At 37.5% G+C, this 27,993-nt stretch overlaps 1 protein-coding gene across 1 annotated transcript; it reads right to left on the reverse strand.

Annotated features, from left to right (window-relative positions):
- Window positions 1–108: 108 nt before the first annotated feature.
- Window positions 109–27,991, reverse strand: Bmp3 (bone morphogenetic protein 3). Its single transcript, XM_020187950.2, has 3 exons — window positions 27,074–27,991; window positions 10,814–11,721; window positions 109–4,046 (listed from the first exon to the last, which is right to left on the reverse strand). Exons 1-3 carry the CDS (start codon window positions 27,396–27,398, stop codon window positions 3,855–3,857), a joined length of 1,425 nt encoding a protein of 474 aa, XP_020043539.1. The 5' UTR covers window positions 27,399–27,991; the 3' UTR covers window positions 109–3,854.
- Window positions 27,992–27,993: the final 2 nt, after the last annotated feature.

The raw sequence follows: 27,993 nt of genomic DNA on the forward strand, positions 1-27,993 counted from the left end.
TGAAAATGTCCAACTTGTGCCCAAGCTTATTTACCTCTTTTTGAATGCAGCATGGTTGACAACATTTTAGAAAGTCATTCCCAGTGAACAGAAAATAACAGAAAAATGTTCAGTCAAGCAATTTTTATTTCCATAATGTATAATGAAAAGCTCTTCATTATTTGAGGAAAATGATACAAACTCAGCAAAGCTTAATACATCAGTAGTGAAGTGTCTCTCACAGTTTCACTCACAGTTTCACTGTGATACACTCTCTAAGTGGATTTAACTAAACAACCAAATTTCATTTTGCTTCTATGAACTATAGTAATAAAGAAGTTTTTCTCAACTTCTAAGGATGAAACTTCTTACCAATATAGGAAGGCAACAGTTATTAAATAAATTAAAAGCATCTTTAAAGTTTTTCCATATACATATAATATATATATTTTAAATTGCCATTAACTGTACAAGCATTAAATTCTCCACTAAAACCTTTATAGAAACTAGTATGAAAAATTGAAGGGAAGGCATAGTTTTTAGAAACATGGGGTCATTTTATCACTTAAAAACTACATTAAAATACAATTCTCAAAGGAAGAAAAGCTATGCAGAAAAGTCAGACTTACCCAAGAATTCTTAATTTCCTACTTAATATTACACATCAGGTGTGCACAGGTATTCTCTAACTCCACCTTGATTCTACAGGAAGTCAATGTCCAGGCATTAGTCACTTGTTAACACAGAGAAAAGTGAAAAGAGCAAGAGAAAACTGCAGAATGTAATTGCGTCAAAACTTGTATGCCAGCCAGATGGTAGTATTACACATGTATGGTTGCCTATGAAAATATTAAATGGGATGTATGAGTTTTATACATAAATATTAAGGTAAAAACCTTATCTTAATGAATATGATCATCGTTAATATAGAGTAGGTGAATATAAAAATTAACCTGGAATACTGTAGCCCCGAGATTTGAAGAATCCAATCTTCCAGTTTATATTATACAACCCCAAATTCTATAAATTGTATATTATTTACACGGATTACAACGAAGTATTCTTAAAATGGTGTATTGACATTGGTAGTACCTTAAGTGGAATTCTAGAAGCAGTTATTGTAAAAAGAATTTGTTTTTTCAATAACGTGTGTGTGTGTCCCATACTGGGGACTGGAATGGCTAGGGCAGTGGCTGGAGAGGGAGGAGGGCCACTTGATTTAAGAAATGGCATTTATAAATGTAACTTCCTTCTCATTAATGTCAATTTATTATCAGATTTTCCAAAAGGCCATGTAGGAAGTGTATAGAAATTAGTACCTAACAAATTGAAAAATAGGCACTTATTTAACTTTTTATTTTACATATTTTTATTAATTAGATGATAGTGCATTTATTTCTGCCCCCAGTATTTAAAATTAGTACTTATTTGTTCTCTGGGAATAAAAACTTTTTCCATTAGTAACCTACTATGTTATTCATTCAGTAGAAGTTGAAAAGTTACCCAGAGATAACTACTAGCGAAATTTATTTCCATTGCTAAAGCTCGTTCACTGTGGGTTAATTTTTTTATATCAATTACTACTTAACATAAAGTCATAATTAGTTGATGCTTGAAAATTTTTATTATTTAGAGGACTTTTTGGCCATCATAGGATTTAATCTATGACAAGCAGGCACTGATTCAAATTAAGAAAAATGACAGATATTTGTATATAGAAAGCTGAGCAGTAAGACTAAGAATTGCCAGAGATTTTGGCTGATACAACTTTAGGAAAAACTAAATTAAGAATTCTATCAAATCTTCCTAGGAAAAATAAATTTTCTTTGTTGAAAGACAGTATGACCAGTGTATGACAGCCACCTTGGCCCATTTCGATCTTATGATTTTGCTTTCAAATTTGTAAAAAAAATTATTGCAATGTAATTTTGTCCCTATCTCAGTTTGAATCTTTAACTTTATGCTACTAAAACAAAAAATGCAGTAGAAGAAAGCCAGCAGCTTAGTCACCAGACAATTCATTTTTTCGAACTTGTATGTCTCATTCAGAGGTAACACTTATCCACACCAATTCTTGTGTACTTCAGAAGTGGCAAAGATCTTTTTTTCATGACAATCTTCTTTTAATAGGCTTCCAATAAAATACCACTTAGACCAGAGAAGGCTACACTCATTTACAAACACAAATGCTGCTCCTGCATTTGGCTTCTGAACAGAGATGTTTGCAGTGCCTTTATACCTATCACTATCATCCCTTCAAGGAAGATATGTATGAAATAGCTTGTTAGAAATCCAACCTTCAGCTCCAAAAGGGCCATCCAACTCAAGTAGTCAGTCTCTTAATTGTACCACAGAGGACACTTAAGACACACAGTTAACACTTAAGACACACAGTTAACACAGTGCCTTTCACAAAATTGATGCTCAATAAATATTTATTAGATGACTGAACCACCATAGATAGGCTCAGGCAGAGATGGAATAAAATCCCTTATCTTCTGATATTGCACATCTTCTGAAACAGCTCACTTATTTTTAATCACCAGCTGAGACTGACCTAAGATGAGGACTAAACACACATACAACATAAATGACCATCCATGGCCTGAAATCAGTTCTACTTCCCAAGTGAATACGTGAGTGAAATATTTTTAAAATAATTTTCAAGGGCAAAAGTAGAAGATATTTGTGATGAATGAAAATGGAAAAAACAAACCAGTGTCTGTATTTGATTCCCTATCCTGGTGGATACTTTTTTTAGTGAGCTCTACCGAAGTGTAGATTCCATGACTGAGACAAAAGCCCTGATCTATGTGAAGAATGCCTGAACCTGGATGTGGTTGAAGAATGATATCCAATATATGATTGTAATTAAGTTGGTCATTTAAAGAGATCTGTAATAATCCATCTGTTTTGAGGCCTCAATATTTATGGGTAACTTCACAGGAAGGAAAGGAATAGCAAGAGAGCTAAACATTTAATGGCTTCAGAAAGGATTTTTGAATTCATTTTAGAAAAACAAGTAAAAATACTTATAAAAAAAGAAGTACAGAAGAAGAATTACATCTGGGTTTTCAAAAACTGAGTTGCTGGTTCCTTTTTTCTGAGGGGCAATGAAATGAAAACACCTGTATTTCCAAATAAATGGTTGGGTCAGGTTGTCACTCTTTGCATATAATTCTGTCATTTTTGGTAAAGTTCATGTAAGTGAATGTTGCTTGTTAGACTATAAAATTTAAAAAAAACAGAATCTTGTGTAAGCTGAGTTATAGAACCAGATCAAATGAACTTTCTTACAGAGGGCACAGGTATTTGGCATGTGTTCACACACACTAACACTCAGCACACACTCAACTCACACAATGATTTGTGGAAAAAAAATCAAGGGTAAGCAAGTCTCATAAACTTTTAAAATAAACATCGAGATTGACTGGACATTTTAGCACTTGCTGAGTTTCTCAGGAATCTGAGGTCATAAGCCTACTTAAAAACATGAAATTACTTTTTAATTCCTCTTTGTCATTAGATGAGCAGAGATAAGTGATAAGCTCTCACGGTTTTCCAATCTAATTCAAAATCCCATTACGAAAATAAATCACTGTGTTTGCTAACAGTTTGACAAACAGCTTGTGTGATAATTTTTCTTTTGTGATTAAAAGAAATAGATGTCCACATTTACCAAATATTGCTTTTGGTTACATTCAGAAACAAATACAGTCCAGTTCTGCTTGGTGGAAATTTTCAATCTATTTGTTCCTTCTCTTCAGACTATTAAAAAACAATCTTTTGGGACAAAATGCATTGGCAGTGCAAAAAAAAGTCCATAAAAATAAACTAATGATTGAATTAAGTATTCAAATGAGTTCTTTTCCAAGTTATCTGCAAGCGCAGGATTCAACAGTCATGTTAGGATACACTTTAAGCACTACGTTCTTATTTTCATCAAAAAATAAGATGCTGAGAGAGGACATCTTTTCTGGCACACAGCAAGGCTCAGGAATCCCAGGAACAACTCCCACAGCTCTCACTATGCTTTGGATGGTAGCATGGTTTGACGGCTTCAAAGACTAGAAAAAAAAACAAGAGAAAAACATATGTGTTAGGTGGAACCGCTTTCCCTCTGCTCAGTCCTCATTACACTTATATGAATTTGTTCCAAGAATTCTCAAGAAAACCCTGCATCATTGCACATTCAGCCCAACCTCCTATCCAGCCACCCCAAACTGATTATCACTATTAAGTGCCTGCTATGTTCCAGGAATTTTATGCTAGTACCTTCTAAACAAAACCACCATTGATAAGTAGATTCTCTAAGGTTTTCAATAACAGGATTGCAACAATGAAAGTTTTGGTCTTGATGCTATGTTAATTATAAAGAACTCTAGCTTGGCACTGGCTTGTGCCTATAATTCTAACTACTTGGGAGGCTGAGATTGAGAGGATCACAGTTTTAGGCCAGCCTGGACAGAAAAAAAGTCCCAAGAACCAAGACTCTATCTCAACAGGAAAAAAAGCTGTGTGAGGTGATGTGTATCTTTCATTCCAGGTATGGTAGAAATCATAAAATAGGAGGATTGAGGTCCAGGCCAGCCTGGGCAAAAAGCAAAACCTTATTTCCAAAATAACCAGAGGGATGGGGGAGGAAGGGCTGAATGCATGAATCAAGCAGTAGAATACTTGCCTAGCAAGCACAAAGCTTTGAGTTCAAGCTAAAATAAATAAATAAATAAATAAAACAAAACCAAACATCTAACAAACATCCTATTTAACAGAGAGAAAATTGTTATCTCTGATATAGTGGTATTTATGCATTGTAGTTCAAATAGAACTAAGCAGGGCAGAGGGGCATTGGATTATTCAGGTAACAGTTGCCAAGAGGATGAATTGGATGGTTACTATTTCACTAATGCAATTATTCAACTCTCAGAAACACAAATTGGAGTTAAAAAAGACTACACTATTGACCACTGGGGGGGTCACCGTTGGTCCATGGGTTTAGACTTAAGCTTGATAGCATTCTAAGAGTGGACTGTGTCCTCTGGGAATAAATTAGGGGGTGTAAGGTTATCCCATGGATGTCAGAGGTCTGACCAAAGAAGTCTGGGTTCAATCTCTTCCCTGAGAAAATGCCAAATGGGACCATTAGCATCCATGTGAAACATATGGTTTTACTTATAAAGTCCCATACAGCTCTGTTCTCCATAAAAGCATTCATTGGAGGAGGAGTCAATATTCTAAGCCCAGGATGTTAAGTAGTGCCAGAATGGTCCAAAGAACTCCAGAACAAAAGTCACACTTTTCAACATCAGTTCTCATCAATGTCTGTCTTATGTAGATGAAATTAGTTTTGTATTAAACACATTTTGAAATATAAATTTAAGGGTTAGGAGTATGGCTCAGTGGTAGAACACTTGCCTAGCATGTGTGAGGGCCTAGGTTTGATCCCCAGCATGAAAAAAAGGGGGATTTTGTAGAGACCAAATCAAGTCAGGAATAGGATTTAACCCAAAAGTCTGGCTATAATTTTAGGATTCTGAGACATTTCGTATAGCTCAGAGGCACCCTTGCCCCCATGAACTGGGATTTTAATTTCAAACTCCTGAAACTCCAGCACAGAGAACAAGGATAAGTTAAGATATGAAAGATAGATACAAGGGAAAGAAGAAGAAGAAAATAATATAGAATCTGGCATATTGTAAAAAAGGAAAAAAGAAAAGGAACAGAGGATCCTTTTTGGCAGATAAAGGGAAAATCTGATTTGTACCATTCTTTCTGTTCCTAGAGACTGTATATACATAAAGAATAGTTAACTTTCAGTTAATTCACTTTAATTGATTGCAAAGATCAGGCTCTTCTACTTTGCATATTTATGCCCCCATCATCAAAAGTATATGTACTTTATAGGGGGACTATTGGAGAAAAGGAAAGAGAATAGGGGAGAGAGGAGAGGAGCAAGGGAGGGTAAGAGGGGGTAGATATGATCAAAGCAAGTTGTATGCATGTGTTAAAATGTCATAATGAGACTCATTATTCTGTATAACTAAATATGGACTAACAAAAATCAAAACTCTCCACAAAATATGTGTACTTTATACAAACTGTCATCAGGATTGTACCATAGAAGTCAAAAGCCATTGTTTATTATTCCATCAGTATTGGTAATTTCTAAAAAGAACTTTTGTTCCATCTATTTTTCTCCATTGATTTAAAGCTATTCTAAAGACACAATCATCCAAACAGCTTTCCATGACCCCACCCAAAAGATTTTTAAACCAGATTTTCTGACATTATTCTGTTATTGGTAATGTTCGATGACCTCTATAATATTTACAATTCATAAAAAGTCAATTGACTTGATTAATAAATACTTGAGCAATAAATACGTTGCTCAAGCATTGTTTGTCCTCAGTGCCTAGAACAGTGTGTGCTCTGGACACTGACAAAATATTTGTTAAATGGGTGAAATGAAAGAAAAAGCAAACCCTCTGCTGTACCTATTTTGTGAAAATAATTCCCATCAATAAAAATAAAATATTCCGTGCAAATGACCTGGTGTAGATACGGAAAATATTTGTGGGTGTTTCCTAGGAAAATTCCTGTCCTCTTTTTAAAGCTCCAACTCAGAAATGATGGATTCACAAACTATGAGTGTATGAATAGTCTCTCATGGACTCACTGGAATTAGGCACAATCCCTTGATTTGGGGGTTGGTGTTTCTTATCAGGAACTAATATGAACTAACAAAAATCTCAGATTACTAGGGTGTTTCCCTTTGCTTTCATTATGGAGAATCCTCTGACCGAGCTGCCTTTACTAGGAATAATTATGTCATGCACAAGTGACCCGTGCTGTTAATTTGCTTGTGTGAAACATGTTATCAGTCAATAATTTCTATTTGTTTTTGAGTTCAGATCATGTTTCTCATGACTCTCTGTAACAAACTTAAAAAATATATCAACCACAAATGCAAATCTGCACTTTTTCCCTTGTCACTCTCTCTTTTTAAGGAATGTGAAACATGTCTTTAATATTAGTTCAGATAATTTTTTCTTACTTAGGGAATTCAATAGATTAAGACAATGTGTTTAGTGTTCATCTTCATCACCAAGAGATTAGAACTGGCAAAGTCAAGAAATTCATTGAGATTGTATCATTTTGAACTCATCAAATGAGAAATTTTTTATGTAGGATACTTGGTTCAAAGTATTTTGATTATTTGCTGCCTAAGTCTATATCTTTGCTATTCCTAGCTTTTGCACAATTCCATGCAAAAATAACTTCATTCCTCTAACCGTTGTTAGTTTCTTGGATCTCTGTCAGCAACAATGGCTCAATCATTTTCATTTGAAATTTCTGTTTTCCATCTCTGCTAAGGTGGTGAGGGAGGCAGAGGTGTAGAACTTGGCTTTAGCCATATGGGTATTTTTCATCTTATGGCAGAATTCCAAGAGTCTCTCTCGGAGAACAGATTGGCCCTAAGGGCTAGAAATCAGAAAAATCCAAAGTGCTGTGTCTGTGAATGAAATCTACAGTGGTCAGGGCTGCACCTGCCAAGCTGTGTATGTCTTTGAGTTGAATTTGATTACAAGTGCATTAGCAGGGGAGAGTATGTCATCGGCTAAGAGCCTTCATTCTTGACCTGGGCCATGAGGTTTTGCTCCAGTCCAGCCCACATGGGTGTGATGGCCCAGAAACTATCTAATTGGAATCAGTGAAAGGGCAAAGCCTGGAATCTGGGAAAGGCAGAGCACAGCTGTTCTGAATTACAAAGCAGGTTGTCAATTTTTGCAGACGAAGAGCCCCACCATATAGAGCAGGCTTTTGCCCAGGAGGCCAAAAACAGGAGGGCCAACAGAAGAGTCTGGTCTGGGAGAATGTTCCTCTTGGGCAAAATGTGTATGTGAAGTCTGAAAGTTCTTTGGCACGTCAGTTATTCCATATGTGATGTATTGATCTGGTCAGAAACTTTCATTTCCCTCTGTTGGTTTAACTATACTTTTTATTTACATGGTTCACTCTGGTTGCCCTACTGGACACTGTGCTAATAGAAATACTTACTAACTATGCCTTCCCTTTACTTCATGCTTCCCATTCTTTTGCTCATTGTACCACTTGAAAGGTACAAAGCCTTAAAGACTTAAAGGGAGCCACTAGAAAGCTTTAAAAGTTAAGCAGATCCACACAAGGTGATGAGAGATTGAGAACTCTGTAACAGCCAAACTTCCACTCTCAACTTGGCAGAAGGAAAGCTCAAGCTCAGAGAGAAAACTCCATACTTATCCCTGTTATGTCTCCCTGGAGCTCTGATGCCATTCCAAGTTTTAACAAATATTATGATGAGTCCAGTTGCTGCAATGGATGCTGTCCTGATTCTCTAATGGAACCTCACTGGAAGAACTCATAGGCTATTGAGCCCTTGGGAGAATACTATTTTCAGCTTTGTGATGTTTGAAAAGGGACTAGAAACACTTGCAAAACATTTTCTCACCTTAAAGCTTTCATTTTCTTGCTCCCTTTCCTTATGTAGTCTTTCTTCAGTCTCTGGTGCTCATTTTCTATCTTCCTCAGTCTCTGCAACAGCCATTAGTAATGCCAATGGCAAATATTTACTGTGTGATTACTACATATACTACTGTCTCATTTCCCCATTTTTATTGTGTAGGCACTATTGTTTTTATTGGTATTTTACCCTAAAATTTTAAAGAGGATAAAACTAACAGGTAGAGAGTTTGAATAACTTATCCAAAGAACCAGTGCTGGTAAGTGGTGGAACCAAGATTTGAGTCAAAAGTATTCAGCTCTCAGTGTTGCTGCTCCAAGTGCAATCTATAAGTTAGTAGCCTTTGTACCACTTCAGAGCTTGTTAGATCTGCAGATTCTTAGACTCTACCTGCATAGCCACTGGATCAGAACTTGCATATTAATATGATTCCAGGAAGTTTAAAAGCCCATCAAGGCTTAAGAAGCCCTACTATGACCAAGCATTCATATTTAATTATTCTGCTGCACCAACATCTATCTCTGCTATTCTTAACTCATCCTTCATTAGATTTCAAATTATGATTCTTTAGATACTGGGAACTATAGTGAAGCTCTTCTGAAGTAACAGAGGACTAATAAATAGTAAAAGTAGGTAGAGCCAAGATGAATGGGGGACAGTTGGGAGCAATTGTAATGGGGAAGAGACTAAGCCAGTTTGTCCAGAGTTTGAACCAATTGAATATTTTCACATTAGTATTGCTTTCTGGAGCTTGAAAGCTGGAGTCCAGAGAGAATAGAAAAACTTCTTCCTCAGGCTACCCAGGAGAAATTACAGCTTATGAAAATGGGAGAAATTATTTGGTAAACCCCAAGATCCACCTAAAGCCTGTCATCCTGGACTTAAAAATAGATTTTGAATCCATTTCTGCCTCTCAATACCACAAGGCAAGCCATGCTGTAAAGTAATGATTCATCTCTGCTTATTACATTTGTCATCTTTTTGTGTGTGGAGTTAACCTTTAAAGAAGATATATATATATATATATATATATATATATATATATATATATTTCAAAGTGTATACATATACATGGAAGTGTATACAATCCTTACTTTGTGTTTGAGTTTACAAAACATGAAATCATCAAAAAAGACAAGATCTTAGAAAATGTAAAAGCTCATCTTTCTGAGACATTCTAACAAGAAAGATGGGATTTCAATCAAGTTTCTGGACCTAAGGTTCATCAGGTCTTGTGCAATTAGGCTTTGCTTTTATATGTATGTTATCCAATGCTCATATGAGCAGAAATTGGTCACTCTTGGAGGTAAAGATCTTTCTTCTTTATTATCAAACAATAACAAAAATTCATTCAAGTTCTGCAAAAATTAAAAAAAAAATCACAAAACAACCCTGAGACCTTTTATTTTTTCCTTTAAGAATTCTGTTTCTTGAGTCCATTTTTATTGTATAATAGAAATTCAAATTCTTTCAAAATGAGAATGGATGTACAGAAATAAGCTTAACCAAATGCTGGAGGGCATGACTGTATTTTGCTATACAGTGTACTATTTATACTCTACGTTCAAAGTGAACTGTCACTTGAACTTGCCTTGCAAGATAGAGGTGGGGTTGGAAAGGCTTCTGAAAATGTTTGTCAGAATATTGAGTACCAATATGATAAAATACAGTTCTCACTGATTTTGGAATAGACATAGGTAATTTCTGACAGGTTAAAATGGAAGAAATGGTTGAACCTGGAAGAAGTTTACAGATTCATCAAATCCTATTTTGCCTTCTTTTTTGATGTTTTGCAGGGAAGCAAATGAAATAAGCATCTGGTGGATTTCATTAGGCCAGTTTACCTAGCCAAACCCTGATCCTGACCTCTGCGGGAACAACTCATCTCACAAGGAACTACTAACCAAAAAAGCTGTTATGCCTAAGGATATCAATCCCAATAGCTCCTTGCTTTCACAATATTCACTAATTCCCTGAATGTCCCCCAGTGATCACCAGGTGGTAACCTGGGGCTTGCTTACTGCTGACACGTACAGATTCACACATGATCATATAGCTAAAAATGCACCATTTGGAAGTAACATAAAATGCATACTTTATATATAACATGAAAACGTTTCATATCCTTCATACAACTGCTGACCTCATCTTACTTTAGCAACCATTACAGAAAAGCCAAGCATAATCACATAACCTATCATACTTTAGAATGTAGTAAATAAGTGTCTCTCACACACACACACACGCACACACACATACGCATTCACTTTACTCAGTTTGCCTTTCTACCCTGCAGAAATAGGAAGTAAGTACAGGGGAAAGAATAATGGCTACCTTTGGCATGGGGAACTGGCAAGCTCCGGAACAATAATAAGCATCAAAAGACTTGGGTGAGATAATCCATTCACTCCAGCCAATATCTGCAAAATCTACTTTAAGGTATCTCCTGGCACAATTCCGAGGTTCAATCCACTGCTTTCTTCTTGCCTTCTTCAGGGTCTGTTCATCAAACTGGAGTGTCTGGCTCTTCTGGTGAGGTCCTTTCCTTTGTTTCTTTTTGTTCTTACCCTTCTCCATGGGCTGAGTTTGAAGGGTCTTGTAGGGCTTTCTCTCCTCCCATACTCCATCCTCCTTGTACTGATACTCTGCCCCTGGTAGCTCATTGTTCTGCAGAGGCAACAAGATCCCAGTAGAGCGCTTTTTCCTTCGTTCAGCAGAAAGGGCAGCTCTGATGTGGCTATCCAGTTTTGGCACAGTTCCAGTGAGGAAATTTCGGTGTCCCTGGAAGCTTGACACCACACTTTCTGGTTCAGAAATGGCAGCATCATTAGCATACACCAATATATAAGGCTCTGGAAATGGTAACAACCCCTTTGGCAGCTCATATGCTTTGGACGTTATGTTAAATCCTATAAGGAACTCATCATTTTCCTTGGCCTTCTTCAAGAGCTGAGTGATGTCTTTAGATAACCAGGACATGATGTCTCGATGAGATTTGACTACATTTACTGACAGATGACCCAGGAGCTGACTTTGGTTTTGACTAGATTTAAGGATCCATGCAGAGAGATCTATCTGAATGTGTTTTCTCTGAGGATGATGTGAGCATCCTTGGGACACTGGACAACTCAGGTTGATGTTTAGCTCTCCAATATAGAAATACAGTGTAGCAGACAAAATGTTTTCAGACTTGGTTAGAGAAGTCAGATTAAAAATATGTAATCCCTTGCATTCAAGAGTTCCTAGAAAGGAAAAAAAAAGTAAATAGAAGTCAACAAGACCCTTACTTCATACCACATTTAAAAAATGCAAAATAAATTAGGACCCTAAATATAAGAGCTAAAACCATAATGTTCTTAGGAGAAAATACGGGAGTAAATCTTCATGATCTTGGATTTGATGATGGATTCCTAAATATGACAATAAAAGGGTTAGTGATCAAATAAAAATATTTATCAAAACATTTATTGATAAACTAAATTTTCCAAAATTTAAATTTACATGTCAAAGAACATTATCAAGAAAGTGAAAAGACACTCTACATAATGAATTAAAATATTTGCTAGCCATATATGATAAGTTTAATACCATAATAAGAGTACACAAATAGTAGTTAAACCAACAAAATACTAATAAAATAGGGTCAAAGTTCCTGCATAGACATAAGCCTGAAGAAAATATATAAATGGCCAATAAGCTATGATAAGATGCTGAAAATCTTTAATTATTAGGAAATAAAATCAAAACTACTATTGTGTATACTTTGATATATGCTAATATGGTATAAAAAACAAGCAAGCAAACAAACAAAAATGCCCAGAAAGTCTGAGGATGTGGAGAAATTGGAACTCTCTCTCATTACTAGTATAGATGTAAAGTTGTTCAGCTACTGTGGAAAACGGCTTGGTAGTTCCTAGAAAATTTAAACATAGAATTACTACATGATTCAACAACTCCTAATAAACGGAAGATAGGCACTCACATTCACAATAGCCAAAAGGCAGAAATCAACTCAAATGACCATCAGTGGATGAACAGATAAACACACTGTCGTATGTCTACAAAACAGACTATTATTGTTTGGAAAAAAATGAATACTCAAACATGCTGTAATGTAGATGAACCTTGAAAACATTGTGCTAAATGAAAGAAAACAGATGCAGAAGGTCATATATTAATTTCTTTTACAAGAACTATCTAAAATAGTTAAGTCTGTAGAGATAGGTACAGATCAGGGTTTGTTGGGGAATGGAGGCTAGAGAGAATGAGAAGACATTCCCTAATGATTATGGGGTTTTACTTTGGGATGATGGAAATATTTTGGAACTAGATACAATTCATGGCTGGACAACATTGTAAAAGTATTAATTGCCACTTTATTATTTACGTTAAAATAGTTAATTTCATGTTTTTTGAATTCTACTTCAATTTAAAAAATAATACAAAACAAAAATTATGCAGACTCTTGTTTTTTAAGATTCCTAGTAGGGGGAAAAATGAAGAGCAAAGAGGAATAAATTTAAAAGCCAGAAAAAGATTACAACAAAGGATTTTTTGCTAATTAGTTCTTTCCTTTACTGAAGCATCATAAACACATAGAAATTCTAATACAGCAGTAAACTTAGTGTGTGGGGGGGCACTAAGAGTTCTGGGACTACTGAAACCTATCCACAAATTCAAGAAAGTACTGATGGCTTCCTTTCTGAGGCTTTAGACTCACCTTGATTTAAGGCTAGTTCGAACTGGTGAAATGGCTCAAGTGGTAGAGCACCTGCCTAGCAAGCTTGAGTTCAAACCTCAGTACCACACATGGAAAACAAACAAAAACCAGATTATTGTGGCTCAAGAGGTAGACCTCTAGCAAGTGTGAGGCCTGTAATCCTAGCTACTCAGGGGGCAGAGATAGGAGGATTGTGGTTCAAAGTTGGCCCAGGCAAATAATTCTGAGACCTTACCTGGAAAAAAACCCATCACAAAAAAAGGGCTGGTGGAATAGCTCAAAGTGTAAGCCCTGAGTTCAAACACCAGTACGCTAAAAAAAAAAAAAGTATAGTAGCTCAGGTGCTTGTTAATTTTGTTCTCATTCATGAAATGGAGATAATATTACAAAAGGAACTTAGAAATGCTTTTGCTAAAAAGCACTGACTTCTCACTTGAGCCCATAAGGTAACTAATAGCAAAAGAAAGCCTCGTACCTCTGCCTTAATTTTTATGTCTGTTTCTTTTACTTTGGGTCAGATTCTTGCTCTACTCTACTGACAGGCAAGTTAATGACTTAAGGAGTGTCTGTCTAAAAACTGGTGATACAGGTTGATTAGCCCTAAATTTATCTGAACTATCTCATCCTCCTTCAAGGCTGAAGGCACAAAGATAAGAGCCACATAGGTACTTTACTGTCAGCTTTTACAATGTCCTGTTCCAGACCTCTGCTGGAAAAGGTGCCTGAGGTCATTGTCCTAAACCTGCATTCACCTTGGATTCCAGGAGCAGTGAAGGAAAAGATTGCCTCATGATGTGATCACCTCTAAATGGGAGCAATTACCCCATGAGGGAAACTGAGGCTGCCTCCCTCCAAGCATAAACAATCACCTCACTGGACCTGGATTTTTTCCTCCAGTGATAAGGACTTGGAGTCACTTTGAGAACCAAGACTGATACGGTGACCAATCAGACCACAATTTGACCAACACTGCTTACTCATACATCCCTCTCACTCCTTGATCCAATTTTTCCTCTACTTAGACCTGAGGCTCATGTCAGTGCCCCTAAGATGAACTGAGATGCTAGATTGAAATATACCCACTATGGTTGTATTGGTTAAATTTCTTTCTTACTTTACCACCAGTACTTTTCTGTTTGATGTCTGGGGCAAGTGTCCACACCCAACCTTTGTTGGAAACCAACAGGATTGGGTCCCTGGATGGGACTCTGCTACCTCATTTGTCATCACAATTAAATCAGAAGTGTGTAAAGCATAAAGGATCTAGTGCTTCTTAAGCATAAATTATTATGGTGATTAGTACTAGAATTATAGGAATTTTATCTCTTTCTCTCTTCCTTGTACAATATGGGTTGGGTAAGTAGGACAATATTCAGCTAGTACATCTGAAAAAATGAGCCACCCATTAAAAATGTAGAAAATTTTCTGTTGTGAAGCTTGTCTGAAGCTTGACATTTTATGCATTTAAAATTTAAATTTCTGTACAGCATGACAAAAATGATTGTGATCATTTCTAGTTCTTCAAAGTCAGAAATAAGAGACAGAAAGAGGGCAGGAGATTGGTTAGTAAAGGCAAAAGTTGTTCCTTCTTTTGAGATCATCTAATGAGTTATGTCAGGCTGAGGTTAGAACTCAAGGCTCTCCCATCCTGGGATGGGTCACTGGAGTCTAAGCCCTCGTCTATGCACTTGTTCCACATACATAATTGTTCCAGAAACACACACGCAATCCTGAAATTATGTTCTTGATCAAAAACATGTTTCAGTAAAAACAAAACATTTTTATAAAGACATGGAAACTTAAAATGAGTTCACTGAGTCCCCCAAGCACTGGGGAAATGCATGGCAAACATATTTTACTCATTTTTAACACTGTATGAAGGAAAAGGAGGAAACTGCCATTTGTGCACGTTTGTATAATCCATGACACCAGGATAATATTTGGCAGACCTTTATAACAAAGCCATGGCATCAGGATTGTTCACAGACTCTGGCCTTAATTCAGCACAGTCACCATAGCATATACTTTTACCCAAATGCCATGTAGCAGATGGAAGTTTAAAATGGAAGGAAGAGAAGCTGCTCTGTTCTAAGTGTGTGGCAATCCAGCGATTGCCACACAAGCATCCAGGCAGGGAATAAATGAGCGATGAGGGATAGGGGGGCTGTGTCTCGCTTGGTAAACTAATCCTGCCCATTTCCTCCACATTTGGTTTAGAATGTTTCCTTCTTTCAAATGTGCTTCCTGTCACCTTGTGACCTGCTGTTTGTTAGAGCCTCATCCCTGTGTCTAATCTTCAACATCTCCCATAAAAATGTCTTGGAATTTGTCACATCGTCTTTTCCCATTGCTCTCATTTTGGTTCAGTGCATTATTTTGAAGTCAAAGTCTTATGACCTGGTCCCAAGTCTGCTATACACAATAGCAATACTCAGACAACATAAACTCTTTAAGTGCCAGTTTGTTCATCTATAAAATGAGCCCGATGGCACCAACTGCAGAATTGTGAGAACTGATGAAAAGGATGCAGGCAAAGTCCACAGCACAGAGAAAAGACTCGAGGAATGGCAACTGACCCGATTTACACTGCCCATTGTGGTAGGGATAAGCCACTTAGGTTTCAATCGAGATACGCTGTAAGGATAAAACACACAGTGAACTTCAAAGACTTCATATGAAAATGAACATACAACTTTATATTAATGTATGTTGTATTGAGTATGTCTTGAAATGATAATATTTAAATATACTGGGTTACATATAATGTATTGTTCAAAATAATTTTATTTGTTACTTGCCACATTTTAAATCTGGCTACTAAAATTTTTAAATCATATATGTGGCTTGTGTTTGTGGTTCACATTAAATCTCTATTGGTTGGTGGTGGTTTAGAATAACCACTGGTTTTATAGTCACATGGTTCAAAAGGAAATGTGAAAAGGCATTTTTTTCAAATACAGTAAAGAATTAGGATTTTGCTCAAAAAGAATATGCTAAGCAAACAGTAAATTAAGCAAAGGATTTCCTTCTTGAAATGCAACATTCTTGCTCCATGGAAAGCATATTAGATAAAGATAATAGTGGTGATTGTTTTTTAATTTTCTCTCCAGTTATAGCTAATCATTTCAATCTGCAATCAAAAGTCAAGAATAGCAATCTGACCTATAATAGAGCTAGTGGGACTTATCACATGGAGATTATACAAACAGCTTCCATTGTGTTATTAGTATATTCTTTATATAAACAGACCACAACCTACAAAGAACAGAAACCCAAGGCTGCAGGACTGCACAAATAGATATTCCTATTCACCCTGTGTATTTGGGGAGGGGAAGGATTCAGGAGTAATGTAGAAGTAGTGATGCCATGATAACACTAGCTGTCAAAGGTGTTTATGATCTTGGAGCAGAAGAGGAAGTAATTAATTTTGCTCAGGTAGGAGAAGGACACACAGAGAAGAAGTAACCTTTGAACCAAATATTAAAGATAAAGGGAGTGGTGGGGAGGAGATGGAAGGAACAAATTCTAACAGCATGTGTGTAATGCTATATATCTGTAAGCATTTGCCTAGGGAGTACTGACAATGTTTAAGTAGAAATGATTAAAAAAGAACTTCAAATTAATCTAGTTATTCAAAGTCCTAGCAAACAGCCAAGCCATCCAAGTTCAAAAAATGAATGGCCAGTTCACATTCAGCTTCTAATCAAAGGTGTTACATGATGCCCAGCACTTGTGGTCATTGCTGTTGTCATTTCCACGCAGGCTAGGGAATGTATCATCTGTCTATTCTAGATCCCTGCTCTGCTAAACAGCAGCTTGCAGTCTTCACCCTTGCATAAAGCATTTTTTTACTTCTCTCACCCATACTTTATTTTTGCCTTTTCTCATCTTAAAGTATTTAATTTCCAGATAAGTCAAGGATGTTCCCCTATGCAACCCAGCAATCACTTATTAAACATTTACAATGGGCAAAAATACTAAAAGAATACAGAAAATGAATATAGAGCAATAAGTAAGAATGAGATAATAAATATCTCCCCTGCTAGTAGAAATACATGCTAATAGCATCTACTCAATTACTCATATGCTTTTTTATTTTTAAAGATTTTTTTATTAATTTAACTTCTCAAATAATTATCTTTACCCTAAGAACAAGAAGTTTGCATTAAGTTTCTCTTTCTTCCACATAGATTGTTCCACAAATATCTATGCACACAGATACCTAAATCTAAATATCAGTGAATGAAAAGTGCCTTAATGCTCACTTTTTGTATTCTTCTGAAGTAGATACTTATCTATTTAGAACTGTTGAATCAGAGTAAGACTTTCTAATTGCTAAGAAAAAAATTGATATAATAATGTAAAAACAGCTTACAAAATTAGCTTATGCATTTTTAGGCTGCATAAAGTATTTGGGTAATAGGAAACACTAATTACATACTACCCAATCTAAATATATCTGGAGCAGCATTCTGGGTACTCTCATTTTAATTAGTTTACTAATATGGAAAAGAGCAAATGAGAGGAAAATAACCAGTATGTTGAGAGATCTGAAGACTATCTTATAAGTTTGACCTGGAAGAGTTTTAAAAAGATTTAGCAATAACATGGAAATTATTTTCAAATATATGAAGGGCTACAGAGAGATTGGAATTTTTATTTCCAGTGTCAAAGATCAGTATGAAACCTAAAGGTGATAGTTGAACAGAGGCTGGATTCAGGCCAATATCAGCCATGTCTTTCTGTTAACTTAGTGAGAGCCATCTGTTGCATTTGGAAAACAGGTCAAAACTTGACTATTCCCGGAGGATTCCTGTGTGGTATTGGGAGTGGGGTGGTGGGTTGGGGGTAGTGGAAGGTAAACTAGAAAATCTTTCAGGTCCTTTGCAAGTAACCAAGATGAGCTTTATTTCTAGATCTTCATAAAGGAATATTTTTATTCCAAAATATAGTTACCAATAGGTGGTGCTATTTTCATACTGTTTGCTGATATTAAGCTAAGCCCAGATTTTTTTGCTGGGGATATATTAATAGTAAGCTAGTTAGGGTTTGCTGTTGACACTATAATCTTACAGTCTGAATTTTCCATGCCATAGAATTGAAAGGGTTTAAAAGTCAGGTGATTATTGAACAAGCCACACTCTTGTACACACTTGCTGAGATTTACCTGCTGCTTCACTCTGGAATACCCTTTCCTTCCTTTCTTTTTTTTTTTGCTTGTTTGTCTTTGCAGTGCTGGGGAATCAAACCCAGGGCCTGTGTAGGCGAGTACTCTACTACCGAGCTACACTCCAACCACCAGATTTGTTTTTTAAGTCACCACCCCTGGAGGCAAGCATGTCATGATAACTTACTCCCTTGGTTAGCCTTGCCTGTTACCATTTCATCACATTTGTTCCTTCCTAAGGCCATAAATTTCCTAAAGGCAAAGCCCTGTTTTATATTATGCTCTTCAGGCTCTAGAACGCAATTTGACCCTTAAGGTATACCCAGTTAAGTGCTTTTTCATGAGTAAATAAATTTAGTTCAACCTACATATTACAGAAATGTAAAAATGCAGGTCCAATGAAGTGAGATGGCTAGCTTGTAATTTGTTTTGGAGAGGAACCGAGTTTGTCTACTACCTATATAAAGTTTTAAGACATTTGGGGATTAGATAAAGGCGGAAGATTTACTTCTCTTTTAATCTGAAAACAAAACACTTGCATCTGGTGAAGCCAAGCACCCAGTTTGGAAAGCAGGGCTTGGACTTAGAGTTTAGGACCAGCTCGTCAGGAAGCAGTTTAGTTCCTCTCCAGAGCTACCCAGGGTCCATGGAGTGGCAAGGGGAAGTTCACCTTCATGTTGGCGCACACAGAGTGTTTTCAAAGGGAATAAGATGATACAATGGAAAGCTTTCTATGTAAAATCTGATTTTAAAGCAAAAAGACTAAATGGATTCCTGATGATTAGTTAAATCCCCTGGAACAAGAGAAAACATTTTAGTCATACAGAAAATATGTTACCAAGAACAGTTCCCCACCCCCTACTTCTTTCTCCAAACACAGTTCAGCTGCTAGAATGGCCTGGGGTTCCTAGGACAAGATCACACACACAGAAGTCACTGGTCACTTAGTCAAGACCCACAGTTTCTCTAGGCATCCCTCCACTGTCAGGCAAATGCAAAAATGGAGAGATTCTAAATAGAACACAAAGTCATAGATTTTTGTTTTTCTTCCAGAGGCCAAGTCAAATGACTGAGTTTTATGGGATCTGAAAATGACCATTCTCTATGTCCAAAGTAAAACATGGCCAAAAATGATATAATATATGTTTTTCTAGAATAGCAAAATGTTCACTAATCAGTTTATCTACTCAGCCTCCACCCAGGGGCATTCCTAGACTGTGAGCTCTCAGAGGACAGACTCATGCCCTATACATTTTTTAACTCCTATTACTTATTTCACACATCTGGAGCATCTTTATCTTGAAAAATATTTATTGAATTTGTTAAATGGACAACTGTGTAAACTTACCAGATTCAAAAGTGTTTCCTACTTAGCACCAAAGGAAAAAATCTTTCAAGTTCAAGTTTCCAAAGTTGGTAAAAGCCCTTCTTGGATATAAAAACTATGCAGTGTTTCCTTCCAGTGCATTATTCCGCTTTAATAATTGTTAGAGCAGTTGTAGATGAAGAAGAATACTATTGCCACTTAAAATATAAGCGATTAGGCCCTACAGGAATTCTTTCAAGGCCAGTTTATTTTTAAAGATACTTTGTCTAGATGATAGCTTTCCTACTACCTTTTCTTATCTATCTATTAAACTCCAAATTCAATGTAAGTCTTACTGAGTTCGAGCTGTATGGCAAACCCCAGCAAGTCCTCAGATTACAAGGGTGAAATGAGAACTCCCTGCCCTTCTTAGACTTGCTTTGGATGCCCCTTGCTCACATCATTCTCCTTTTACTAAATCTATTAGGTCACACACCTTTGTAGCTGAGTGAGAAGGGCAAGCAATCTTGATTAACTTACTCTGAAGCCTCTTTCAGGGCAAAAACTGTCATAAAGACAGTAATATACCTTCCTAAATAAATGAAGCTTACCATTATGCAAATTAATAAACCATTGGTCTATGGAGATGCCCACGAAAAGGGCTAGATGAAACTAGAAATAGCATACTAATCAATCCTGGATTTCAGGTGCTGGTTAAAATGTAAAATACTCAAAACTCTAGAGGCATAAGCGTGGAGCAGCATTTCTCAAACAACGATCAGAAACATCCAGATGGCTTGTTAAAACACAGATTTCTAAGCTGCAGTCCCAGAGTTTGATTTGGAATGTCTGGTATGGGTTGGAGAATTTCTAACAAACTTCTAGGTGATGCTCAGGCTGTACTATGAGACCGCTCAGCCACCAAGGCAGAAGTAGTAACACGCTGAATGTAGGTTTGGAATACCGTAGGTCCTGATGCAAGATGACTACTGCCTCTTTGTTTTTACATTATCATTCAAATATGTTGTGTGGTACAAGCAAATGCTATTATCAAGATTCGAGATATGTTTAAGGCTTTGTGGGAAGCTAGAAGGAGAAAATGTTTGGAAAATATTAAAAATATTAAGAATACCTCATTTACACAGGGCTTCTAAACTTGTAATGAATCCTTCACTGACCTCAATTGAGTTTCACTATCTTCCTTTGAAATAGACACTAAACGTCTGATTTAACCACTTGATAGATGAAGAAACTGAGAATAACAATACTATGTAACTATTAATCAGCAGCTCAGCCAAGATTGGAATCTGAATCTCCTAACTCTTAGCCTTAGGCAATAGAAAAACAAAAAAACTCAAGAAATCTTTTTTTTCTACTTGAAAATCATTTATCTTAACTTATACCTAAGTGTAGCAGTTACACTCAATTCAGTCTTTAGATCAATTTCTGTAATTTAAATTAAAAGGTTTTTTGAAGGAGAATTAAATAAAAGTATATCAGACTTCAGCTGCCTTAACTGTAAAATGAGAGGGTTGGACAAGGGACCTTGCATTTCTAAAGTTATTCGGTGCAATTGTTATATAAAAGGACTATTTGGTGGTACTTAGTAAAGTAAGAGTCCTAACTGAAGCTAGTGATATAATAGGATCATTTGGATCTATCACTTTTATTCATAACATTACCAGTTACTAATCAAGCATGGTACTTACTGTTGTGGGGCCATGAGAAGACAGACCTTGAAGGCGGGTACGTCATTGAAAAAGTCAATAAATACACACAGGTCATTCCACACTATGGCCTGCCTACTGATATTTTAGATAAATAAGAAGAAATCCTTGCCTTGAAAAAATGTCATCCCTGGAAATGTGTGTTACCAAGATATTTTGTATGCCAATATGCTAAGACTTAGGAATAGAGTGGCAATGTTATTGATTGCTAAATGTATTCCATATATGAGGAGTCTTTGGTTACACTGTCATCACCTACCACTGTCCAAAGCAGGTGTTATTCTGTGTTAGTAGACAAATACTATGTCAATATTTCCATTTAAAAAATTTTCTTTCATAGATTCATAACATAATCATAAAAATACACTTGACTGTATGCTACTGTATAGCATAGGAAAGCTAAAGCAGAGACAATTTGTGATGCCAAACTTCTTACTACAACTACCCAAAATAAAATGATCAAGATACTAACTGATTACCAGGATATGCAAATTTAACAAATGGGAAAACCATCAAAATTTGGGGAAAAAAAGTTTTGTATTGATATTGTAGCACAAAAATCCTGACTAGCCAATAGAAAATGTAAGCCAAGTTGTTCAATAATTAATTGTCATAAGTCTTTTTGATAGGTGTGATTTTATGAAATCTACCAAACATGACAAATACTGGGCATTAAATTAAGGATTTGATAGATGTCTTGTGTAAATGTGTCCTTTATCAGTGTTTGAATGGTGACAGAACATTTAACAAAGTGATGTTTGAGTTCTGGTGTCTTTTTCCACAAATAACATAACTTTTCTTTCTAGAACACTATACCTACTATAAACTAATCAATATTAACTGTATAGAAGAAAACAATAAAGAAGAACTCATAAAGAAACAGGAAAAACAAAATGTAATGATAGGGAGACTCTAAAATTATATTTAGAGAAGTTTATAACATAAAAACAGGAAGAATGCCAACTGGACACAGTCCAAAAACTAACAGTGTAAGTGTATGTTCTGAGATAGGTAGCAAATGAAAAATGAGAACTGAGATAGTTTTTAGTTATGGTATTCACCATATTTTGCCTATCTTCCTTCTTGCCAAGTCAGGATGGTTATAACCCAGTGTTTTCCCAACTAGACATTTTAGAACAGTCCTCTAAAATGGTCTCTCCAGGAGAAAGTGTGCTCTTCTTAATGGACTCAGCATTTAAAGACCTTGAAAGGCTCCACAGCAAAGAAAAGTGGTCACTCTTTCCAAACTCATTTGACCATGGACCCCAATTTTATGTAACACCTGTTAACATCCTCTAAAGATCCATTTTTGTGAAATTTTCCCTAGAAAATGAGATCAAGCCATTAGAAATAGTAGGTTTTGCAATTAGCTTAGGATATTTGAAAAATTGGCAAATATTATTAAATGCCCATTTCTTTTACTATGAAAGGAAGTGGTTGGACTCATTTCCTTCAATGTTTCTTCCAGATACAAAATTCTATAATAAAATACAAAAATACTCAGAAGGAGATTTGACATTCATGTTCCTATTTAAGGAAAAGAAAATCTGATCCTGTTCAATCAAGTACTTATGAACTTCCACTATGTATGTAACCCTCTAATTCCTTCTTAATTTTGCATGTATTTTAATTTATAAATATTGAGTGAGTGATCTGCTTGAATGAATAATCTACTTAAGGGTTTTTACATTGACCTTCATGGTTTCTTGGTCTCTTTCAATGTGTCTAACGATATTACAGAGCTAAATTTGAATTTTTAAATATAATTCATTCTCTTTCTCCTTTCCATTTAGCATGGATAATCAAGAATTCATGGTATTATGGATTTTTAAATGTCACAGATTGTAAAACTGTCTTGCCTATTACAGTAAAAACTTCATTAAAGGCTATCATGTATTCAAAGTAGTGTGTAATTCAAAGCAGCTGCATATCCAGACTCTTCTCCAGATGTATTATTGTCCTTTAAATAAAAGCAACATATAATCCAAGTACTTTTTAGTTTCAAGCCTAGTTTCTAAATGCTCAGCATGTCAAGATAACTGTGTTTAAAAAATATTATTGTAAATCGGAGAACAGGAAGGCAGAACAGGTCCTGTTGGGAGGTTGGTACCAGTGGGAGGGGGGAGTAGACAAGGAAAGGGTGTAGGAAGGAGAATATGGTGCAAATACTGTGTACACATGTATGTAAATGGAAAAATGAGACCTGTTGAAACTATTCTAGGAATTGGGGGAAGGAGGATAAAGGAGAATGATTAGTAAATTGAACTATGATATATTTGATACATTGTAAGAACTTTTGTAAATGCCATAATGTCTCCCCATGCAGCACAAAAATAAAAAATAAAAGTAAAAACTTGAAAAAAAAAATAAAAATGTTGTTATAATCCCTTCCATCAAACCCATCAAAAATGGTGCTTTCCCACTGGTCTGTGTATTTTACAGAAATGGCTCCTATTTGAGTGGTGATCATTCAGTCTTTAATTTTATACCACTTCCCCTAAAACCTTATATTTTAGCCTTGCATTTCTGAAACGTCAAAATCAAAATTCTTTACTTTTAAAGTTTTTGTTTGTTCCTGTTAGGATAAAATATTCCTTTCCTTCCTCACTGAGGCCAAAATATTCACTGGCATGTCTGGATTACCCCAATATTGTTTACTTTAATTCATGAGATATGTGTGATTTTTTTAAAGGTAACAAGTACCCACTGAAGTATAATCTTTTTGTAGCTGCATGTTATAAGTAGGGGTAGTCTCCTAATAAGAGAATGTATGCTTTAATTGCTTTCAATTTGAAGAGATTAATTACATTTACAATCAAGAAAAATAAGATTAAGGGACTATGGAAATAATGAGAAAGTAATGAACATCAATTACCTATCTTGAAGGATTAACAAAGAAGAAAACCTGACGCAAAATATTCTTTTATCTCATAATATCCAAGGGCAAATTTAAATCAAAATTAAAATAAAAGCTAATTTCACATTCTTGTATCTTCCCTCCTGATGGTGTGTTTGAACTTCTCTGTAAATCACCTTTTCCAAAAGAAAGGATTTTGTAAATCACCTTTTACAAAAGAAAGGATAAAACCCATTTTTATGTAAACACTTACACATCACAAAAAAGCTTATAAGAACTCCAAACTTATGGTTTTGGCACACTAACTGCCTAGAGTTGAGGGAGGAGAAAAGGGGTTAGCAGAAAGTGTGTTTAGGATGGATGCCACCCACCATCAAGTAATGGTTTAAGTAGAAAGTAATCAGAGGGAGACCACAGCAGCTAAATTTCAACCAAAGATATTCTAGGTTTAAAACAATAAATAATTTTAACCAGGTATGTTCCAAAGACCAAACAGGTCTCTAAGGCTATAACTCAGCCTGAATTAGCACTAGGAAAGTGGGCTGGATCAGCAGCCACTTCATCTATACAGCATACCACCTGACCGTCCATAAAACCTGTACATCCTTGATACACAGAAACCCTTTTGTTGCAAAACTTAAACACTTTGAATTGGAATACATATCTAATTTGTCAGTGCAAATAGCATCTTCTACCTATATCAGAACACAGATCATGTGAAGGGTGTTATGGACATACTGATATGGATAAAGTGAGAGAGACACACATGAAAACCTTAGCACCTTCCTGGAGTCTTGCCTTATTATAGCCAGAGCTGCCTTATAATAAAGTCTTTTCAGTGCGTTGGTAACTAAACACTCTTGGAAGGGGTCCAACTTGAGCCACCTCTCCAGGAGTCTCCAATAAGGTAACACGACACTTAAGTTTCCACAAAACTCAGTGTCTACTTTGATGAATAAGTCATTAAGACAGTCTCTAGGATGCCAAAGGGATTACTTTCTTATCAGGGCACACAGCCTTGTATATATACTTCAAGCTGGAATTCATCATTTCAAGGGAATGTCTGATGTCTGGTCTCTGTATCAGGGTTTATCATTTGATGGTATAAGACTACAGTGGGGCTGATAAAAGACACTAAAATTATAATGTATGTGGAATAAGTAGAAGCCACAGAGTACATGTTGCCTGAGTTATTGAAATCCAAATACAAGTTTCCCTCAGCTTAAATAAAAAAGCTGTATGATGCGTGTGAATAAAACAAAATCAAATTCTGTCACCAAAACCTGTGATTTATACTAGAAATGAAACTTGTTGATACAAAAATACTGTTTGTCTCTTGAATGCCTCAAGGATTCCCTAGGAACATAAGCAAGAAAATGAGTATAAAGGTTAAGAATGGGTTCATTATTGCCACCTGTCTTGCCCTGTCTTCTAATCACTGTGAGTCCTACATTGCTCTTTCATTGAGCTCTGTCCTCAGAGACACACTTAAGTAAACAGATAGGTCACTGGTGTGGTTGGCTGTCTGGCAGCCTGGTCAAGTGGCTGGAATGCTGTGGATAAAGCAGGGCAGGTTTCTGTTTCCTTAGTGGAGGTGAGCTCTTTACACGTCATGCCTATGGTTCTAAGAAGAAAGTGAAATCTGGTTCAACTCAGACTCTGGCTAAAGACTTCTGCATTAGAAAGCATAATTCACATTTATTGTAAATGTCATCATGCCTGTGAGCTCCAGAGTGTATTCACAGTATCCTGCTAGGGCTTTCCTTGATGGATGCTTTCGTTTCCCTTTTTTCCAGGAGTCCTAAATATCAAAGTTTGGGGAAATTTCATTCTAGTGATTTTGACAGAATTGATGGAGCACTGATGCATAGCCCCTTCCTTGGAGAGTCTTGGCTGTTTTACAAGGGTCTACCGAAGTCAGGCTTTGCAGTTACATTTCCCTTTACCAGGAATGTAGTGAACAAAACAGCCTAGTGCATCCTCAAAGCAAAGAAACAGAGTTAGCATCCAGGAAACTTTCCCTCAAGCTGTTAGCACAAGTGAGGGAGGTTGTTCGCATAAATTATTCCCTTCACCACCATAGGGGCTAGGAGAAACCTTGTTAAGCCATGAATTTCAGTCTGCAGTGGTCTGTGTTGAAAAAAATTGGATGAGCAAATTTTCATCGCAGATGCCAAGAGATGTTTACATCCACTGGCTTCCGCACCTCCCCCAATTCTCCGCACCCCTCCCGCCAGGATGGATGGTACAATCCCCTATTTGCCCAGATGGGCTTAAACATCCAAGCACCTGGTTTTGTTTGTGTGCTTGCCACCAAGACACTATCAAGTAGAAAGCGTCAAATAGAGTAACACAGAGGGCGCGAGTTAGGAGCGGGCGAGAGAAGCGACTGTCCAAAAAGCTTCTAGTTCAAGTGTGCTTTTCTCTCTGGGCCCTGGCGTTGGCATAAAATGGCATCGGTCTCTGGATAAACATAACTAAAACTCAGCCCACGGGAATTTCCGCTGACCGATTTAGGAATCGGTCCCTTGGAGGTGCGTGACACCCAGAGAAGAGATCCGCTGGGCATAGGATGTCGCCCCTTTCCTTTTTCTACACAGTTCCTGCAGCTACCCCCCTGCCACCGCTCCGCGCTTTCTCTCACTTGGGACCCTAAAACTGAGCTTATTTGGAACGCAGCTGGACAAACACCGGGCGTGAAGGGACTGAGGGGCTCGGAGGGCAGCTGCGGAGGGCGAGGAAAGCCCAGGAAGCGGCGGGGGTCCTGGGCGAAAGCTTGAGAGGTTCGCAGGACCGGGTCTCACCTCGCGCACTCACCTGCTGCTCCGGCTCGGAAGCTGCGGACTGTGTTACCTTCGCGCAGGGGCTGCGGGCTCGGGGTCTGGGATCCCTGTTCCCTGGAGCCTGGCGTCCGTGCCTCCTGGACCCTGCCACTGCCGCTGTACCTGTCATAAAGTCGCAGCATGTGCTCGGACACCTTGTCATGCGGCTGCAGCTCGGAACTCGGGCCACCACCTGCCGTGCGGTCGTCTGGCACAGCTCTGTGGAACTTGGGGAAATGCTGTTTGGGTCTCTCTCCGTGAGCCAGGCTCACGCAGAAGCAGCCCAGCCACAGACAGAGCAGACTGCGCGCCCCAGCCATGGCGAGGTCCCGGTGTCGCGCGTCCGCGGCTTGGGTCGTCTTGGAATACTCTGAAGGCGCGAGGGGCTGACGATGGAGCTGAGGCTCTAACTGCAGCTACGAAGATGGCACCGCTGGAATGGGAAAGCGACGAAACCCGCTTTCTGCGCGGGCCGAGCGCGGAGCGGCAGGTGGGCTCTTCCTGGGCACCGCGCGGACCTCACCCGCACAGGGTGCTGCGGACGCCGCCTCCACTGCCACGCGGAGAAAGAGATGGAGGTCTCGGCGTGTGTGGCCTGGGTGTTTTCACGAGCTGTCTCTACCCTCCCTCCCCACTTTATTTTCGGGAACACACGGCTGCAACGGCCGCGCTGGGGACGAGGTGCATGCGGAAGCCGGGGTGCGCGCAGCGGTCTGGAGGGTGCTCGTTCGTCTTTGGCAGATTGGAGGAGTCGACCAGTCCGAGTTTTGAATGTACGTGGAGTGTGTGTGCGTGTGCGTGCGTGTGTGTGTGTGTGTGTGTGTGTGTGAGAGAGAGAGAGAGAGAGAGAGAGAGAGAGAGAGAGAGAGAGAGAGAGAGAGACTCTAACTCTGACTTCGTTCCTTCTTCCTTTGG

This window comes from Castor canadensis, chromosome 9, assembly GCF_047511655.1.
Source record: "Castor canadensis chromosome 9, mCasCan1.hap1v2, whole genome shotgun sequence".
NCBI lineage: Eukaryota > Metazoa > Chordata > Mammalia > Rodentia > Castoridae > Castor > Castor canadensis.